Source organism: Protopterus annectens, chromosome 2.part1 (genome assembly GCF_019279795.1).
Source record: "Protopterus annectens isolate FY-2018-M chromosome 2.part1, PAN1.0, whole genome shotgun sequence".
Lineage (NCBI taxonomy): Eukaryota > Metazoa > Chordata > Ceratodontiformes > Protopteridae > Protopterus > Protopterus annectens.
The window spans coordinates 946,140,512-946,162,515 of record NC_056729.1 but is presented as its reverse complement, the minus strand read 5'-3'; the positions used below and the strand labels follow the sequence as shown (position 1 = coordinate 946,162,515).

General features: G+C 39.5%; 1 protein-coding gene across 1 annotated transcript in view; it reads right to left on the bottom strand.

Annotated features, from left to right (window-relative positions):
- The window catches only part of LOC122794923 (probable ATP-dependent RNA helicase DDX60), a 2,818,219-nt gene that overhangs the window by 757,712 nt on the left and 2,038,503 nt on the right, over positions 1–22,004 (bottom strand). The window contains exon 29 of the mRNA XM_044063516.1: positions 7,891–7,995. Within this exon, the coding sequence (XP_043919451.1) occupies positions 7,891–7,995 (105 nt within the window). The remainder of the gene's footprint in view (positions 1–7,890; positions 7,996–22,004) is intronic.

The following is a 22,004-nucleotide window of genomic DNA, read 5'->3' as shown; positions in this document are numbered from 1 at the left end:
AGCGAGCTCAAAAAACTCTCAAATTTAAATGAGATTACTAAGTAATAAGCAGAATAGAAAAAATATTATTATTCATATTTTTTTAACTCTCTAAACTATCAACTAAACAACCTCTTAATATACAAGCGGAAAATCACACATAGAAGAAGAATAGCCCATTAACTAAAAACAAGCTAAATATCAAAAAGGAGTTTACACTACTAATGCACATTAGTAAAAGCAAAAAAAATCCAAAAGACTGCCTAAACACAAAGATGCAGTCACACATACACAAAGTTTTAATAAACAACTAAATTAAGCGTTAGCACTATAGATATATATGTTTCTCTAAGAAAACTAAGCTATACACTAATCTAATGGCACTCAAGGACAGTTAAAGCAGGATAGGGAAAAAAATTAAGCCTTAATAATAAAAATGGCCAAGAATTTAACACACACTTGAAATAAGCACTGTAAATACGAAATGCAATCGATATACTACTTGATAGAATTAAACAACGAAACTACTGTGTAGATAAATGTGTAAATATATTGAAAAAAGTTGTGAAACTTAGCCAGAGCTGGAAGAATCACCCGATCTGTTTCAGTGGCAAACGAGATCTGAGGAAGGCAACAGAGCATCATGGGATAGGGAGTAAGCCACGAGCTGGTTAAAGATGTCGAGCTTTAGTATACAGCCAAGTCGGAACCGTGGATTGGTTCCAAACTCATCAGTACAGAATGGAGGAGCGATAGGACAAGTTCACATTGTATGTTTTGTTCAGTGACTATAGAGTTTCAACATGACTATAGAGATTCAACATGATGACTAAGGATCCTCTGAGTATTTTACTAGAGGTATTTTCAATAGTTAAAGGACTTACAAAGTTACCACCATCCTGAAAATACACCCTACTATCCCATGTTTTAAAACCTGACAAGGACTCAACACAATTTTCTTCATAAAGACAAATTTTACTACTAAATGCATTCATGGGAATCTATGCCTCTACAATAAAAGTTCCCTCCAATGTTGAAAAACAATGATCAGAGTGGTTTTATAATGAACAGGAACACCTATAATAATATTGAGAAAATACTATAAAGAACTGATTATACTAATAATTAAAAAAAAGAGCTAGCTTTGCTTAGTCTGGATATCAATAGTGCATTTGACTCAGTTAATTGGGAGCATTTACTATTAGTACTAGAGAAATGTAATTTTTCAAACAATTTCTTACAATTAATCAAACGTCTCTATGAAAACTCTTTTCATACATCGAGATAGGCTCATGCACTCCCAATCAATCATGATCACTAAAGGTACTAAATAGGGTTGTCCCTTGTCCCCATTGCTTTTTGCTCTAGTTATGGAACCTTTTTCAAAGTATATAAGAGCAAATAAAAACATTACAGGCATACTAATAATGATTTAATCCCCAAAACATGATAGCCAATCTGGTGGTCCCCTGCCATAAACAAACTTTCAGGATGCAAAAACTCCCTTACTAGCCTCAGTAAGAAACTGAGATGAAATAAAATTGCCAAAGATTCCAAAGACAACCACAAAGCATTCTATAACTATGTCAAAAATCTAAATGGCAATGCTCAGATCTGCTCTGAGCTAAAACAGAATGGCATTAAATATACTGATCCAAAGGATATTGCCAATATCCTGGCAGATCGGTTCAGTGCCAACTTCACCCCTTTCACCCCTAAATGGCCCATCTCTATCCCGGAAGATTGCCAAATTCCAGTAATAACGGCCACACAGGTACAAAACGCACTCTCTAAAGCCAAGAATACAGCATCCATGGGACCAGATGACATCCCGGCTGTGTACTACATGAACTACAATGATGAACTGGCACCTCACCTAAGTGTCATGTTTAATCATAGCCTCACCACAGGTTCCGTGCCCACTGAGTGGCGTGAGCTACAGTTATCCCAATCCACAAGGGGATCCACCTTGGATCCTGGAAACTACCGTCCCATCAGTCTGACAGGCCTTATCTGCAAGGCCATGGAGCGTATTATCATGGAACTTATAAACAAAGACATTGGCAACCTTCAAACACTGGACCCCACCCAGTTTGGGTTTGTGAAGGGAAGATCTTGTCTCCTGAACTTGATTAACTTCTTTGAATCAGTCTCCAAAGCCATGGACACGACTAAAGGGGTCCAGACAGCCTATCTAGACATTGCCAACGCCTTTGACACCATCCCCACTCTGGAATCATAGATAAACTTACTAAGTTGGGCAATAATCCCTATGTCACCCAATGGGTTGCTAAATGGCTTACTGCTAGAACCCACACTATAAAAGTAGCTGACTCCATATGCAGCTCCAGACAAGTGACAAGTGGAGTACCACAGGGTTCAGTCCTGGGGCCCTCTTGTTTGGCATCTACTTCTCTGAAGTACAGGTCAACATAAGGGACTCTGGCTGACAAAGTTTGCAGATGACTGCAAACTGGGAGCCATTATTGAATCCCAAATGATGTGGATACTCTACAGAAGGGACTCACAGAAACAGATGCTTGGTGCCAGAGCCATGGGCTGAAGCTCAATGCCAAGAAATGTATTGTTATCCCCTTTGGGAAAAACATGTATCCATGAATTACCATATAGGTGGCAGTACACTAAACACAGAAAGTGTGATAAGAGACTTAGGGACACAGGTGGACAGTGGTCTCACGTTCGACAACCACATTGCTACAACAGTCAGGAAATCCTTCTATGTGGCCCACCTCATCATGAAGGGCTTTTCATCCAGAAAAAGTGAGGTCATTGTCCCACTGTACTCATCCCTCATTAGACCCATTATAGAATACAATGCCCCATTTGGTATGTATCTCTCAAGACATCTGCAGCAACTGGAAAGGCCTCAAAATTCCTCACCAAAAGAATCACAGGCCAAAAGCAGATGCTGCCAGATTGAAGAAACTCCAGCTCTACTCTGTCGCATATCGTCTACTCAGAGGTGATCTCTGCTTAACATACAAGGCCATGTCAAACCCAGAGCTGTTGGACATGCTACACCTCAAGAAATCCCAATCCCTCAGAGCTACACGCTCCAGGATCTAAACCTTGTCATCACAATAAATAAAACATGCTGGAGGGATAGGTTCCTGACCCAGAGACTCCTAGACTCTGGAATAGATTGCCCATCCATGTCAAGCAGAGTGCCTCTTTAGACCTGTTCAAAAGAAATCTTGACCTGTGGATGGGAGAAAGGAAATTCACCCAGGGATCATCTCTGTGTCACTGCTGGACAGAGGTCCAGGAAAGTAATGGGCATAATGTGGGAAGAAATAGCCAGGGAATTGTTATGGCTAGGCTTGTATAGGCCCTAGGGCTGATAGCCTAGTACCAACCTATGAACCTATGACATCCTATTAACTTTGACTGATTGCAATTCTTCTCTTACTGCAGTATTCCAAGCAACATAAATATTCCAGAATATATAGAGGCTCAGTTTTAATGAGAATAAGACTAAAATACTACATATTAATTACATTATTAATAAAATAGATAAGAAATTACATAAATACATTGTGAAAGATAGTAAACATCACTTATGTAGGGATAATCTTATCTGAAAATATCAAGGATATTACAACCCGTAATTATAATAATAACTTAAATTCCATAAAACAAACCCTTAATAAATGGAATACATTTTCTTTCACTATGGAAGAGAGACTCTTCTTAATTAAAATGAGCATCCTTCCTAAAATTCTATATGCAATACAATCTTTATCTCTCCCACTCCCAAAAAAATATAAAATAGTATGATTCTTTATTTCTGAGATTTCTATGGTTCCCTAATAAGCCTAGATTGGCTTTATACCACCATATTACAGATTGGACATTGGGTGGTATTGGCCTTCCATATTTAGAAATATATTCCTTATCCTCCATTGTTAAGACAGTAATTTATTGGCTAAATAACAATTATAATACCAAATGGCAAGATATCCAGGGAAATATCTGGGGCAAATCTGATAATTTACACAAACTCATATCATACTAAAATAGCTATTAATAAATGTCATTGGTTAGTACAAGACTATTTTACAGAAAACAAAAACAAACCACTTAACTCTTATTATATTAATATGATAATAACCTCTTTTAAATTTTTCATTTTCAGGAAACCTGAATATAAAGCATGGATTTTTTTTTTGTATTTCCAATTGCCTATACTCAAAACAGTATTAATACATTTAATTTAATAATAATGACTACACTCAAAGATAAAGACCGGTATCAATTACTAGACAATGTGAAGCTACAAAATGTTGACCATATTATTAATAAGTTTGATTTAAGTAAAGACATGTGGCTAGAAATTCATAACTGTGGACAATTAGTTGAATAAAAGATTAATATAATGCAACCAATAGTTAGAAATTATTTCCCCACATTCATTGATTTACTCATTATTCTAATGCACCAGAGTATAACTGGAAAGGGACTTATATCTAAAATATATAAGGTACTTAAGAAATCAACAGCAAGTTACAGAGAAACCTGTTGGGACTATTTTAGACTTGTTAATAATAATAATTCACCAAGTGAAGATGATAAAAAACTAATACTCCAATCTTCAAAACAAACTACTTCATCACTTAGGTGGAGGATATTCTCTTAGAGGTTCTTACATAGAACCTTTATCACACCACATAAAGTTGAAATGATACACAATAAAGACACAGGATGCTGGAGATGTAAACTAAATGTTAAAGCTGACTGGCAATATATGTTTTATGATTATATAAAACTAAAAACATATTGTGATAATATGCATTCTTTTTTGCAGTCTGTTTTTACTGATAAATTTATGTTGAACAAATCTCTTATTTTATTTAATACACCTATTCCTACTTGTGTCACAAAAATAAAATACCCTCTTTTATGGAGTATCTTAACATTAGCAAGAAAAGGCATCACCATGAACTGGAATAATTAGACTACTCCTACTATGAAGGAATCTGTAAAATTGGCAACTGAAGTCTGTCATCTTGAACTTATCACAATCAAGACAAGGACATCTCAAATCACCTCTTCATATAACATATGGCTGAAATTCAAAGAACTGCTGGATAAACAGACTTTAATAATTAACTAATAACTACTCTTACTGCAACTCTTTTTCTGTTTAAAAAGCTTTATTTTATAGCAGATACCACTGTAAATAGTCATTTTAGTTGTTGTTTATTAATTTATTTTAGATATGTATATTTGTTTTATAATATTTCTAACATATATTAATGTTTTGTTGTTAAAATATTCAATAACAATAATTGAGAAAAAAGAAGTAAAGCAAATAAAACCAAATGAAATACTGAAAAGATAGAGCAGAGAGACCAAGAGAGAGAATGGAAAGGCAGTATTAAAAGGAATATTGAGATGATAATTGTATGACTCTCAAGTACTTAAAGTCTGGAAGATTTATGATTTTTGCATGGAGGTATTTGCAAAGGTCATTTTACTGTCTACGTAGAGTTCAAATAATTTCTCCTCAGGTAGAAAGCATTTACTGGAGGTGTGAAGGGAAAGAAAGAAGCAATTGGGAAAATGTTTTTTGGAATATAATGAGTTGTCAAATTTTAAAAATTCCCTACAGAGTACTTTGCCAGAAAGGTTGGAGGAGCGATAAAATGATACTTCTGAAATGGAAAATAGTATCTGAATTACTTAGGTGTATTAGGGCCTTGCAGAGTTAATTATGTTGGCTGCCAAAAAAGCAATTACTACAAAATGGAAAGCAAAATCTTATACAACCGTAAGCAAAATACTGAATGTTGTAAAGACAATAAAAGGATTGGACGTGTGATCTTTAGAAAGAGAAGGAACAAATTACTTAGAAATAAATTATATTTATGGAAATAATACATGCATTTTTAGGAGGAGGAGAAGGAAGAGTGACTTTTAAGGGAAATTAGGACTTGAGTAAATTATGTAACAATGCTGCAGTGAATGTTAATTTTTAAGAATGAAACCAGATATGTAATGCAGGAAACTAATGAAAAATGTTTACAATGGCTTGTTTTCTTTTGTATAACTATATGTATACCCATGCCATTAAAGTTATGTGACTGTAATTACATTTTTAAAAAAAGAAAAAGTAAACTTTACCAGTATTTAGTATTTTTACTCAACCCTTACCATAGCAATTAACAAAAAATGACTATTGTGTTTCTACTGATGTTCAGACATCTACCACTTTCCCCATTAACTTTCTTGCTGTAATAGCCTTTACTTACTTTTATACATAAAAAGTCTACACAAACCATTTTCCCTAAATTAATTTTATAATAACATAGTAATGTCATCAATATCTCTCTAAAATGTAGCCAACTACTTTGACCTTTCAACACAATAAAGGCTTCTATCTCAGGAGTTCTTCCAGGGAACCTTGGATTAGAATAAATAGTCATCCATACTGTTTCTCTGTCCTGCTAGAACTTTCCACCACCACCGCATACTCTGATCCAATAACCCCATGCCTTTGCACACCATCAAGCTTCTTGTCACTTATACATGAGAAAAGTGAAATTCAGGTTTCTACACATGATGTAACAGGTCTACTTCACATCACTGAAATCCCATTTCACTGGCTTTCATTTCACCGAGACCAAATCACCTAATTTTTAAAATACTGAAAATTCATTTGACTGAATATCATTTCACTGAATTGTAAGCCATACACTTGATGTGGGTTTTCCACTCACCTTTGACTTGTTTATGATAAAAAGAATTTCTGTAACTTACAATGCTGACTGTCAGAATACAGATAGTCATGTAGAAAATGGTGTTGTACTATTTCTAAATATGGTTATGTCTTTTTACATTTGTATGGGAAGTATCCAAAGTAATATAGCGGATGTTTTGTGTGTTCCCAGCAGTAGTGGCAGTGTGTAGAGTACTGTAAGGCAAGTAAAAGTTATATGCCCTTTTCCCCACCATAGTGTGATCCTGGAGTAAGTATATATAGTTAAGGAGAGTGTGGGAAGCACAGCCTCCCACATCGGGGTGTGGGGGGGCAAAGCTCTCACTTAGTTTGTTTTTATACTGTCTGGTTTCTGTTAATAGGGTAAGTAGTTTTTAAGTTCTGGAAAGAGGTAGTCTTTAGTGTTATGAGTGTATTTGTCTATAGTTTCCCATTTAGTATTTTGAAATTTAGCTTTGTAGGCTTTCGGTGAAATGAGTTGTCAGTATTTTGAAATTTAGGTGATTTGGTCTCGGCGAAATGAAAGTCAGTGAAATGGGATTTCAGTGATGTGAAGTAGACTCGATGTCACATACTTAGCCAAATGAAAGGAAATCTGCTGTGAACAAATCAAAGATGAAAGCAGCCTTACACAAACAAGGTTGCTATCAAGACCACACAAAAATGGTGTATTTGCCTCCCACACCCTCATACAGATGCTGTGCCCCATGCACCCCCCTACTTAAAAATGACCAACACCAAGGACTCTGCACCTCTGAATAAAGGACTTATCCTACCCTTGAATGCCCCTTTTCTTGAAGCACACAGCACTTCCAGCAGTTCCAATGTTTTAATGAACTGAAGTAATAGTGTTGCTACTGGGCATATCCTACTACAAAACCTGTCACATGAATTTCTTCTTTGGCACTACAATGTACTCTCTTTCTCTCTGCCTTCTTTACTGCTTTACTGTCCTATAATCTAGCTCTGTGGAAGAGTAATTCCGTTGTCTTACATGATCATCTACAAAAGTTGGGGTGGGGCCATTTCCTGATTCCATTCACATATCTATCAATCTGAATGTTATTCTAAGTTGTTATCAACCAATTATGGTCCTATTGTGATGCACTGTTAAAACTATACAAACATATTTATGTCTAACATGAAGCAAATTCATAAAAATAAATGCTTACCTGTCTTAGATTTAGGGAATCCAAGTAAACAGAATCTTCCACAAACACAACACTTTTACAGGGCATATTAATCCCTAAAGCAAGTGATCCAGTGGCAGTTACAACCTGTGAAAACATCACAGTATTATTTGTGGTTCTTCACATTACTGCAAAGTACATATATTGTGTAAATATTTCATAACACTACTTTTTTCACTGTTGTAGTTCTTGTTGGTACATTTCTGAAAAAATAATATTTATATATAATTTGTTTGTGCCTTACATGAGTTTACAATTCTTTCATGTCAATTTTCATTTAGATAAATTACTGCATGTTGAGCTTGATTTTATTCTGACAATGCATTCATAAAATGACACAGTAGTAGATATAGTAAGTTAAAAGGTGTGGCAAGTCAATTTACTGTCATAGAACTTAAAAGAATTTATATTTTTTCTCGGTGAGATTCCATAAAGCCTACAAGGTCTGTTTACACTTTGTGCACGATGCAGTGTGAAGCACACATGGTAGCAAACTGTTTTGGATTCACTAAGCAGCTCTGCATGCGCGTAGCTGAGCATAAGCAGCTGAACTATATGCTAATCAACCAATCCAAGATGGAGGAGCTATTCAACAAGCTATAAAGCAACTGTGTAGACTCAGTACTGGTTTTCCCTGCAAATTCCAAAACCTATTGGAATACAGCCACAGAAAGGAATCTACATAGAAACAATATTATGGGTTTTAATTCATGTGTATGAGGAACAGGCTGAAGTCTATGCTGCTGCTGCTTCTGCTAATTCTAATAGACCAAGGCCAAGAAGGAGAACAGTTTTCAGACCTCGTTTAACTTATCATAATTTACATGACATAGAAATTGTAGAGCACTACAGGGTGGATAGAGACACACTATAGGAACCTCCATTGTCCTCAACTCAGTGCCAGGGCAAACTGAGGGGAATCTATACCAGTGGAGACAAAAGGTATGTGTAAAATTTTAGCTGCAGGTACCTTTCAGAGACAAGCAGGGGGTGTCACATGCATCAGTATCCAGGATGCTCCATCAGTTCCTGAATGCTGTGCTCCAACATGCCACTGATCACACATATTTTCCTTGCACTCCTGAGAACAGGGCCATAAATATGCAAGAGTTCTACCCTGTAGCACACTACCCGGAAGTACTGGGTGCCATAGATTGCACACATGTAGAAATTAAGGTGCCACCTGGGGAATAGCAAAGGCTTTACATAAATAGAAAGGGCTTTCATTTTAACTGCCAAGTCATGTGTTATGCCAAGGAAATCATCCTGAATGTGTCTGCTGGCAACCCAGGCAGTAAACACAACTCACATATCTGGCACACCTACCAAATATATCAGATGTTCACTAGGGGGATATACCACAGGGTCATGTACTGGGGGATGCAGGTTATGCACGGAACCATGGCTGATGACGCCCATCAGAAATGCTCACACATACACACACACACACACACACACACACACACACACACACACACACACACACACACACACACACACACACACACACCCCTGCTGAAGAACATCATAATTAGGCACATGCTCAAACTAGAAATATTATAGAGCATGTGTTTGGGCTGCTGAAGTCACAGTTCTGGTGCCTAGATACATCTGGGGGCACCCTGCAGTACAAACCACATACATGTACTGAAATATACATTGTAAGCACCATGCTACAGAACATCATCATGAGAAAACAGCTTCAGCAGGATCAACAATGGGAAGGGGCACACATCCTTCTACCAATGGCAAGGCCACCACAGCCACGTGTAGCTGAGAAGTCAGAAGGGGAACCAGCAGCTGCTGTGGGTGTAGGCAGACATAGGCATGCTCAATATGCCCTCACATTGGCTAAAAGACAATGCAAAGCGCACACACCACCTAAGGGGCTAAAACTTTCCTCCTACACATATACATATAGTAACATTGATGCCAGGCAATGCTTACATCCTTCACCTACCCATGTAATGGCTATGTACTGCTAGCAACAGACAGAATTAGCCCTGAACTAAAACTCTTGCAACTGCTGGATTTACAAGGTAAGTGTTGAACCTGGAGTGTATTGTGTAATAGTATGAATGGCTGGCATAGGCTTGTATGTTGTTACTTGGCAGTGTGAGCAAATGAAAGGTGGGTGACTTGTACAGAAATGACCTTAACATGTGACAGCAGAGACTCATATGACTTACATGTGTCCATTATTAAGTAGTAGGCCTTGGAAATCAAAGATTCACACAGTCATAACTCTGAAATGTAGTGATGGAGTTTAACACCCTATGTCCGTACAGGAAAATCATTAAATAGACAAGGTAGAAAGTAATGAGACACATTACAGTTTCAGACTTCACACACACGATCATTAAGAATACTGATGCAAAAAAGTTTGATCCTGTTAACTGTCTAACTTTTTAAGACCAATATCAGTCAAAGGTGCAATTACCAAGTCAACATCACACATGCAGATATGCTAAGTACTAAGTCAGCCATGCACCCTGAGCATCAGACACAAAGCTTATGTATCCCTAAATCCAAAAGATAGAAAACAAGGATATGGCACAGTTACCATCACTTGCACAGGGTATTGTGTTGGTGGGCTGAAAGCCTAAGCTGACAAAAAAAAATAGGTGAGTGTGTGTGAGTAAGAAAGGGAAGCAGGCAGACATTTGGAAAAACTAACAAATGGCCAGAGAGACAAAATGAGTTTTAAGCTTCACAGCCGATCCATGTAACTGCTGTGTGTGTGTATGTATGGGTCTCCAAGTGAAATTGGTGTGTGAGTGTCTGCATGAACAGAACCAAGCTCTGTGCTAGCTCTACGTCTTGTTATGTTGGACAGGTGTGAGCCAGGCATGGTAGCGGTGTCAGTTCATCACTGTCGTACCTGACCATGAGAACTGGCTCTGCCAGGAGTTGCACTGGCACATCCGCGCCCACAGTGAGATGCACTGCTGCTACCTGGACATGACTGATGTCTGCTGGATGATGCCCAGGACCACAGCCCCGTGGCCTGCCATGTGTTGTTGTGGACAGCTCAACCACTGATAGAGCAGTGGAAGTACTGCCACTATGATCGGGCATAGCCACTTTGGCTAACAGCAAATGATGTAGCTGACTTATGCCCAGAAGGATGTCATCCCCCCTCTCAGCAGATGTTTCATCAAAGACACTGTCCATTCCAGTGTGTCAGTCATCTGATCCACTGAATCCTCAAGATGGTGGTGGCAGTCATGGCTGTCAGCCTGTGCCACATCTACAACCCTAAGCATTTCTCTGGAGGACCTATGGGAATATAACTGTGCCCCCATGATGACCCTAAACATACATCGAGTGGCACGGGAAGAGACAGCTGGAACAAGTGGAGAATGGACAGCAGGACTCTTCCATGTACTCCTAACAACCCTCCAGTGTGGCACCTCACCCACACTTTGGCTACTTTGGCTACAGCCAGAGTCAACAGGTACTGAAGCCGCAGTAATCACACTTCCCTGATCGATTATCTCATCCTCCACCTATCCAATATCTGAGGGCTCACTGGAATGGGTAGGCATAGGCCTACTGTTTGTGTCTCATAGAATTACAGGGCATGGCTGTATGTCAACCTCAGTGTTAGATTCAACCTCTGCATGCCCCCCAACTGTACCCCTGTTTTGCCACCATCATCATCATTAGAGTCTGATGATACTCTGACATCAGATGGTAGAAGTCCTACACTTCTACTGTCAGGAACACCTGTGATAATAAGCAACACACAGGAAAAAAATAATGCCTGCACTACTTCTTCTTCTTTCAGCTGCTCCCATTAGGGGTCGCCACAGCAGATCAACGGTTCCATTTCTTCCTGTCCTCTGCATCTTGCTCCATCACACCAACCACCTGCATGTCCTCTCTCAACAGATCCATAAACCTTATCTTAGGACTCCCTCTTTTCCTGTTACCTGGCAGCTTCATCCTTAGCATCTTTTTCCCAATATACTCTGCATCCCTCCTCAGCATATGTCCAAACCAATGTAATCTTGCCTCTCTGGCTTTGCCTCCAAACCTTCCAACCTGGGCTGACCCTCTAATATACTTATTCCTAATCCTGTCCATCCTCGTCACACCCAGTGCAAATCTTAACATCTTCAACTCTGCCACGTCAAGCTCTGACTCCTGCCTTTTTGTCAATGCCACTGTCTCCAACCCATATAACATAGCTGGTCTCACTACCCTCTTGTAGACCTTCCCTTTCACTTTTACTGGTACTCGTCTGTCACAAATCACTCCTGACACTCTTCTCCACCCACTCCATCCTGACTGTACTCTCTTCTTCACCTCTCTTCCTCACTCACCATTACTCTGAACTATTGATCCCAAGTACTTAAACTCATCCACCTTTGTCACCTCTACTCCCTGCATCCTCACCATTCCTCTATCCTCCCTCTCATTCACACACATATATTTTTAGTCCTGCTGACCTTCATTCCTCTTCTCTCTAGAGCATATCTCCACCTCTCCAGGTTCTCCTCCACCTGTTCCCTACTCTCACTACAGATCACAATGTCATCTGCAAACATCATAGTCCACGGGGACTCCTGTCTGATCTTGTCTGTCAACCTGTCCATCACCACTGCAAATAAGAAAGGTCTCAGAGCTGATCCTTGATGTAATCCCAACTCCACCTTAAACGCATCTGTCACTCCCACCGCAGACCTTACCACTGTCACACTACCCTCGTATATATCCTGTACCACTCTTACATACTTCTCTGACACTCCTGACTTCCTCATACAATACCACAACTCCTCTTTAGGCACCATTTCATATGCTTTCTCTAAATCCACAAAGACACAATGCAACTCATTCTGACCTTCTTTGTACTTCTCTATCAACACTCTCAGAGCAAACATCACATCTGTAGTGTTCTTTCCTGGCATGAAACCATACTGCTGATCACTAATCATCACCTCCCTTCTTAACCTAGCTTCCACTACTCTTTCCCATAACTTCATGCTGTGACTGATCAGTTTAATCCCTCTGTAGTTACTACAGCTCTGCACATCACCCTTATTCTTAAAAATCGGTACCAAAACACTTTTTCTCCATTCCTCAGGCATCCTCTCACTTTCCAAGATTTCATTAAACAATCTAGTTAAAAACTCCACTGCCATTTCACCAAAACACCTCCATGCTTCCACAGGTATGTCATCTGGACCAACAGCCTTTCCATTCTTCATCCTCTTCATAGCTATCCTTACTTCCTCCTTGCTAATTCACTGCACTTCATGATTCACTATCTGCACATCATCCAACCTTCTATCCCTCTCATTCTCTTCATTCATCAACCCCTCAAAGTACTCTTTCCATCTGCTCAATATACTCTCCTTACTTGTGAGTACGTTTCCCTCATTATCCTTTATCACTCTTACCTGCTGCACATCTTTAATAGCTCGGTCCCTCTGTCTAGCCAATTGGTACAGGTCCTTTTCTCCCACCTTAGTGTCCAACCTTTTATACAACTCTTCATACGCCTTATCCTTAGCCTTCGCCACCTCTCTCTTTGCCATGCACCTCATCTTCTTATACTTTTGTCTACTTTCTTCATCTCTTTGACAATCCCACTTATTTTTCGCCAACCTCTACTTTCTTCATCTCTTTGACAATCCCACTTATTTTTCGCCAACCTCTTTCTCTGTATACTCTCCTGTACTTCTTCATTCCACCACCAGGTCTCCTTGTCCTCCTTCCTCTTTCCAGATGTCACACCAAGCACCTTTTTAGCCATCTCTCTTACTAGCTCTGCTGTAGTTACCCAGCTATTCGGTAACTCTTCACTGCCACTCAGTGCCTGTCTTAACTTTTCCCTGAACATCACCTCACAATTACCCTTTTTCAATTTCAACCATTTGATCCTTGGTGCTGCCCTCACACTCATCCTCCTCTTCTTGATCACCAATGTCATCCTACAAACCACCATCCTATGCTGCCTAACTACACTTTCCCCTGCCACCAATTTACAGTCTCCAATCTCTGTAGTCCAATACATGCTAACAAACTAACAGTGGTGCCACTATTACAGACAGTACAGCAATACGCAAAACAGTCCTGACACCCACATCACACACTACATTTTTCTTTGAACCGTTCATCAGAACTGACATAAAAATGTTTGGCTTACCACATGCAGATGATAGTATGTTCCCTATGCTGGATGATCCTGGAAGACATTACGCAAAAGTAAGGACATCATCCCAATTAACAGTAACACTGGGGGGTAAAACCTTTTGCCCTTTATATGTCCATTAACTATACTTTCAACAAGAAATTGGATGACAAGTCCAACCTATTCCCCATGTGTAATCAATCTGAATATGTTGTTAACTGTAGCAATCTACAATCCCCCCTGACCAATTTCTTGTTAAAAAGAACTAACATACCAATGTAACTATATAACAGTATTTAACAACTGAGAAACATAAGCCTATCTGGAAGCTCCTCCTGGGACATACTTGCTGTACTTGAAACAGGAGCACCAATGCCAAGAACATGATGCTCTGCACTTTCCTGGGAGCTGTCTAGATCCCTGATAGTGGACAGGGACTCTTCATTTACTGTTAGTGGTGGTTCTGTAGCAGCCCCCCCCATACCCATCTGATCATGGGCCACTGCAGCTGCTGTCCTCTGTGCAAATGAGAGCATGTCAGTTGCCCTATGGTGCACCTAATCATATGTCCTGCTGTGGCTGCCTACTGCATTCACATCTGCAACTATCTGCTGCCAAATTTGCATTCTGCCTGACATGTCTCCATGTCCAGTCTCAAGCAGAAAGGCACCATGTCACCTAAAAGCTTCCACAATTATCTGATTCTCAGGCTCACTGAAGTGTGGTTTTCGGGGATTGAGATGCCTGGGTGCCATAGTGCTAGGTGTCCTAAAACACAACAAAAGGATAATATAAAAATGGTCAAATAACTAAAAAACACCCCTCTGCAGATAAAAAAGAAATGGTAGCATTTCAGTATAGCCCACTGGAGAAACATAAAACAGTATTGATATTTGAAATATGAACAACAGCAATTGTGTGGGTGTAACATGTTACATTCACACACAAACCATGGCTGGATGCAAAACAAAAGAGAGTAACAATAGTAACATATCCTTGTTTGTGCAAAACAAAAATGCAGCTTTATCCCCACCCTCAAAAGAACAGGAAAATGACATGTTTTGCTAACAAACCATCAGTGAAATGCTAAAAATGCTATCAAATGAACTGCCCCTAAAACATGTGTACAGATTTAATATAGAATATTCCATTTTAAGGTACTAGCAATCATGTATACCTGTAAAATGCCCTGACAACCATGCCCATGCATACAGGTAACAGAAGCAACTGCTAATTACTATATTTATGTAAATATGAAACAGAGTTTTCTTAAATTAAATTTTAGCATTTGCTGTATATCGCTGAAAAATGCAAGCATACCTTCTCATGTTCAGTAGTCTTCTGTGCAGATACATCTCCAGGCAATAGCCTCTTCTGTGTTCTCCACATAAAGAAGTCTCCTCACCTTTAGGTTCCCTAGCTACATGGTTGCCTTTTTATGGTGTAGATTCAGGGCTGTTAGCATGGTGAAGATGCAAATAAGGTGTGAACTAATTAGAATTGCTGATTTGCTTGGCTCCATGTAGCTAAACATAGTGCAGGCAATCCCTCAGTGTTTGTTGCTAAAGGACTGTGACTGAATGATTACTGGTAAGGCAAAGGAAAACATGACAGCAATGCAGAAAACCCTACCTACAGTGGGTGTGTCAGGTTAGACTTAAAAAGTCTATATAAGTAATTTTATTAAGTTTGGAAATGAATGTAAGCAGCACATAATTCACAGGTTCTGGTCATTAACATCCAACCTCCTCTTCATGTGTTGAAAACTGTATATCATTGCATTTAATATCCTCACACATTTTAAGGACAAGGATATAGAATTCCTTACAGACTGCATGCCTCAGGTTACTGATCTTATAAGACAAAAATAAGCAACAAACACAGGGTAAGACAGAGCTGCATTTTTGTAAGCAATAGTCATAAATGGTTATGTGATCACTAAGTTCACTACATCTGAAAGTTATACATGTGCAAATAGCTGTTATGTGGTTTCTTTGTACTGTAGATGCTTGTAGATGATGTTACAGTTTGTTGTATGCAGAACAATTTCAGTTCCCTGCTGCAAAGCTGTTTGTATGACAAAGATGGATAAAACACCCTTACTGTGTTCTGAAGGTTCAATGGAGTGGCAGTTCAAATCCAGGCCTATGTAAAAATTTTTCATGTGTACTAACAAACATTTTGTAGTGTTCATTTCAACTACTTTTCCTTTTTATGTTTTTTTTGGCCGCTATTTGCACGGTGTGTGCCTTTGCTCAAACAAGGGAAATAAAGAAAATGAATGTGAGGTTTGGCTGTTCTTATCTCATTTGCATGATGCTGGAAAAGCACTACAGCCAACATCTTCTGCAAGGGGACTATTCTGGCTCCCAGTACATGTCTGAGGCATGGAATAGTTTGTCTCAGGCTGTATCCAGTGCTACTGGCATCCTGCGCCCTGGAGAACAGTGTAGGAATCATTTTAATGACCTACACGGGTACACTAGGAATACCCTCAAACTTTGGTCGACTGAATTTGAGATTGTGGACATCCCACATCTGTGAAGTATGACAATAAGAGAGTATTTGTAAAAATTAGAAAGCTAAATATAGGCAAGACTGGTATGCATAATGATCTTTTCTTTTCTGTTCTTTCCCCAGCTAATGCTGACATAAAAAAATATGCAAATGCTTAGTAGCAGTTGATTCAATCAACCTCTCAAGAGTGCTACATTACAGAGGTATGTATAATCATGATAGTCAAACTGAGAATAAAAATTAACTTCAAAGATGAATGAACCTTCGTAGTTAGAAATGACTTTGCGTTAGAGGGCATAACCAATCACATGATGTCAAACCTGCTGTGGTACTTGCATTAAGTACTCAGCTCTACATATATTGGTAGGTAGGGGTCCTAGTCTCACTCCAGTCAACTGGTGTGTGTATATTCAGTTAGTTTATATTCTGTCATTCTAAAGGGGTTCAATATTTGTCAGCATGGAAGGAGGTGGTCAACAGACCACACTGCTTTGTCAGGCAGGGTCTGCACTTCTCCCTTCTAGGCTTTTGAATATTAGCTAAAAAATTGTCTTCCCCCATAGTGCCTTTAATAGGCAATGCCAAACTGAAAGTACTTCCGACATAGCAAATCAAAGCCAAGAAAATCTGATGGTATTACTGCTCAATGCTAGGAGTCTAAACAAAAGACTCCATTCCCTAGAAGCTCTCTTCACCCTACAGAATGCTGACATCTGAATGCACATAAACAGTGCAAGGTTATAATTCCTTCCACAAATTTATACCAGCTACTTCACATGCAGGAACTAAAGGTGGAGGTGTCTCTATATGCATAAAAAATAAATATACTTCAAGGCTGGTCAAACAGGTCAATGCACTTGAGCTGCTCCATGTTAAAATCACCTTAGGCAAAATCCAGTACCACTTCCTTGCAGGCTATAGGTCTCCCTCTAAGACCCAAGAAACCCATACCATGTATTTAAACGTATTAGAAACACTAACCATCCAACCCAAAATCTTACTCATGGGTGACTTTAATTACCCCACCATTAACTGGGAATCCTATATGACACCAACTGTACAGGCACAGAGTCTCCTGGATTTTGTAAACACAAACTCCCTGGACCAGATAGTCACTACACCAACCAGGGGTGCAACCATAGTGGATCTGGTCCTCACTAATAAGGAAGAGTACTGCACACCCCCTACTGTAATCTTTTCTGGTAAGGTCAGACCACAAAATGGGTCTCTTTTGAAGTAAAAATAAAACTTGGACCCTCAGCTAAACTTGGAATATTCAGGAGCCACTCCAAGGCTAATTTTCTGCTATTACATGATAACCTGGCAAAATTGCAAGTCTCCATAAACCCGTCCCCATAAACCCTGAGAATAATGCTGCTATGCAGAACTGTTCACAGAAACCCTGTACAAGCATGTTAGTAGCTGCACAGAAACAGCTGTACTCACCAGGAAGAAGTACAGAACTAACTCAAAAAATAAGTCACCCTAGTAGAATCACAAAATCAATAGCCTGTATAACAGAACAAAGAATATCATGGCAAAAAGTAGGGTGCAGCACCCAGCAGGATAAAAGCACTCTCATCAAACTAAACAAACAACTCAGAGGACAAATAAAAATCTACCAAAGCCAATTTTGAGGTAAGTTTGGCCTCCCAGGCCAAGGAAAACCACAAAGCATTCTTTAACTATGTCTGCAACCTCAAAGGCAATACAGAGTTGCGTGCAGGACTCATTGTAAAAGGAGCCACCTATATTGATCCAGAAGATGTATCAAATCTCCTGTCTGATAAATTCAGCTCCAACATTTTAATCATTTAATAGTATGATTTTTTAATTAATTGTTTTTTTAAATGATATATACAAAGCTGGGATTTTGAATGTTTTACTCCTTGAAGGCATTTGTTTGCCGAAGCACTAGAGTCTTCAATAAACTGTGTGGAATATTCAATGGATTTTTTTTTGGTTGTTTGTATAAACTTATATGTCACCCGGTGGATAGCCAACTGGCTCACAGACAGGACCCAGGAAGTTAGAATTGGGAAGTCCATCTGTACAAAGAGGCCAGTCACAAGTGAAGTCCCTCAAGGATCAGTCCTTGGACCGTTCCTTTTTGGCATTTACTTCTCAGAAGTCAAGGACGATGTCAGTGGTCACTGGCTGACTAAATTTGCAGATGACTGCAAATTAGGAGCTGTCATTGAATCCCACACTGACACAAATGTACTCCAGGATGGGCAGATAAAGACAAACAGTTGGTGCCAGACCCAAACTAAATGCCATAAAATGCATATCAGTATCCTTTGGGAAGTCATCCATCCTTGGTAACTATCATATTGACAGCACACTCCTTAGATTTGATCCAGTAGTAGGACTTAATGACACACATAGATAGTAATCTAGCCTTTGGCCATCATGTGTCTACAGTAGTCAGTAAATCCTTCTATGTTGCAGAACTTATAAACAAAGGTATGGCATCTAACTCCAAAGACATAATCGTTCCACTGTATTTAGCATTCATCAGACCTATCACTGAGTACAATGCCCCCCTTGGTATGTACCTAATAAGGTATATCAAACAACTGGAATGTCATGGAGGTCGTCACTAAAAGTAAGTAAAATGTCCTGTGCAGACCACCTCAAGGCTCTATCCCTGTATTCTCTCTTCTATAGGCTTTTTAGGAGAGATCTATGCCTGGCATACAGGGTATTGCTAGACCCCACTCTGACGGACCTCCTATATGTCCACAAAACAAACAGCATCAGAATTACCCATTCTTAAGACATAAACCTTGCTTGTGACAGAAATAGGACCTGCTGGAGAGACAAGTATGTATCCCAGGGACTACCCAATCTATGGAACAGGCTCCCCATCCAAGTGGAGCAGAGTTCCTCCCTAACCCAATTCAAGTGCAACTTGGACAATTGGATGGGGAACAGGAAATCCATCCCTGGTTTGGCACCTATGTCTCTAATGGACACAGGAAATCTGTAAATCGTTCATCTCCCAGATCCCTCCTTATACTTATCAAGGGTATCAGAACTTGGAGATTGAGGATGCATGGCTAGGCTTAAAAAGGCTTTTGTGGTCATTAGCCTAGTAAACACCTATGAATCTATGAACCTATAATAGTGTACACCATCGCATCCGTCACAGACCAAATATAAACTGAGTAAAATTATATAATTAGTGTAAAGGACGTGCTTTCAAATAAGGTTTCAGAGGAACCTTCTGATTCAAGTCAGGGGATCTATCAGCATGTAACTTCACAATCCAAGTGGTCTCATGCTGTTCTGTAATATTCTTAAAATCCCCCATTCTTACAACTAAGTATTCAATGACCATAAAAGTAAAAATGTGTGCATCACTACAATCTACAACATGTTTAGCTAAGGCACTCCTAACCTCTTGCTTGCATATAGGTGCCGGATGCTCCCTAATGCATTCTCTTAGAAAGCAATTTGTCTAACCTACATTATTTTCAATTATATTCTGTATTTAAGTGCACTTGGTTTGTTCTTTGTATGGTCTGAAGAAGCACCGTTTTTAGGTGAGAAAACACTAACCTGTTCATTATAAAGTTTTATAGCCTATTCTGCTGTGTTTTGTCCTTCTTACTATTTTTTATTTTGAGAGCATTTATACTTGAGTTTGAAGGACATTAACTCACAGAGGAGTGCCTGTTCTCTTATTGCATTTAGTTGTATAATTGTGTTAGAAAAAGAGATAAAATTAGTACCATCATATGTGACATACATATGTCACATATGATGGTACTAATTTTATCTCTTTTTTTCTCTCACCCCAACCCTTCTCTCTCTGTTTTTATTTTTATTATGTGTCGTCAAAATTTCTCCAAGTCATCCATGTATACGAAATCAATAATTGCTACATAGCACAGCAAGGTAGGCCAGCCCCAGCCTGCCCCTGCTCCAACGGGTCCAGCACCGATTCCCAGCATGTCTGGGACCCAACTTGGCAGCACTGCCTCTTCTGCCTCTGTACTACCTGCGCCCTCAGGTAGTACTGCCCTGGCAGCTATTGCAGTGGTATCCTCTGGGAGCAGTGACAGAAGTGGGGATTTTATCAGCCATCAACAGTTGCCAGGGTTTGTGTGTAGGGTCATGCATCGCATCATTGGTGTACACCTACACCAGATGGACAGGCTGCTCTCCCTTGTGGTATTTAGGAGGAGCAGACATCAAGCTCTCCAGCCACCAGTGGCATAAGGAGACAGTGATGACAGTCCATTGGGTGAGAGCTCAAGTCTCACTATCTCCATGTTTGACAGGCACGAGCGTGTGTTGTCCCCTCCCTCATCCCAGTCACGGTGTTCCCCCAACTTTTGTGTCCCTCACAATCCCTGTGTCTTGTCTTGTTTGTTTGCATTTGCTTCCTCACCTACCCAACTTACCTGACCCAGAAATACCTATGACCCTTACCCAGCATTCCTCTCTTGCTGAGTAAAAAAAATGGTCACCTGCCCCACAAAAAAATAATGTCCCATACATAGCTCTCCATTTCGCACACTTGTCTTCTTGACACACTTGATTCAGTCAAATTGGCTATACAACATGATTACATTATTAACACATATTATCAGTGTTACTATTGAAGAAATGGATAGCTGTGGTTCTTTTATACCTCCCTCCTGCACATTCCTGTATTGCTTTCTCTTTGTTCTTCCCCGGCTTGCTCTCCATTTCACCACTTTCCTGTCTATCCCATTTTAACACCTATAATCTGGTCAAAAACTAGAATCACACATAATACTCGTAAGTACCAGAATAAGCAAAGGAGCCCTTCACTTTTTGCCTTCTATGTTTGTGTGGAGTTTGGCATTGTGCACCAGTTCCAAGCAACCGTGAGTGGCTTTACAATGCTGTGGTTACCACTGCACAATGCCACTTAGCCCTACTGTGCTACGTCAACACACAATAACATATACTGAATGTACTATACAAAATAATATGTCATTCCATTATCACTGTTTATATACACCTGGATTCAAACCCAGTATCCTCTGGGATCAAAAATAAATGTGTCAATGCATTTATCCCTGCTGCCACAGAGTCAACTAAACAGTAGGTGTATTTCATAGACTCAGTACTAACTCTCAGACTTTTAGCAATGTGGCCCACATTTGCACACTGCTTAACTACGCACAAACAAGGAAAGGAATAGAAATGTCCTGTCGTGCAAACCTGCTGCTTGCTGCTGTGCTATGCAAAATCCATATTAGCATGTATTAGTACTGTTTACTGTCCATTTACTGTTTATGCCAAAACCTATATGTGGAAACATAACAGAAGGCACTATCAACAATATGTCACATATTTACAATGCAGCCATGTGTTGCCTCCCCCCATGCATTGCAACCCTCAGTACTTTTTCACATATATATCAACTACACTACATAAATTAATATCAAACGTTGTGTGA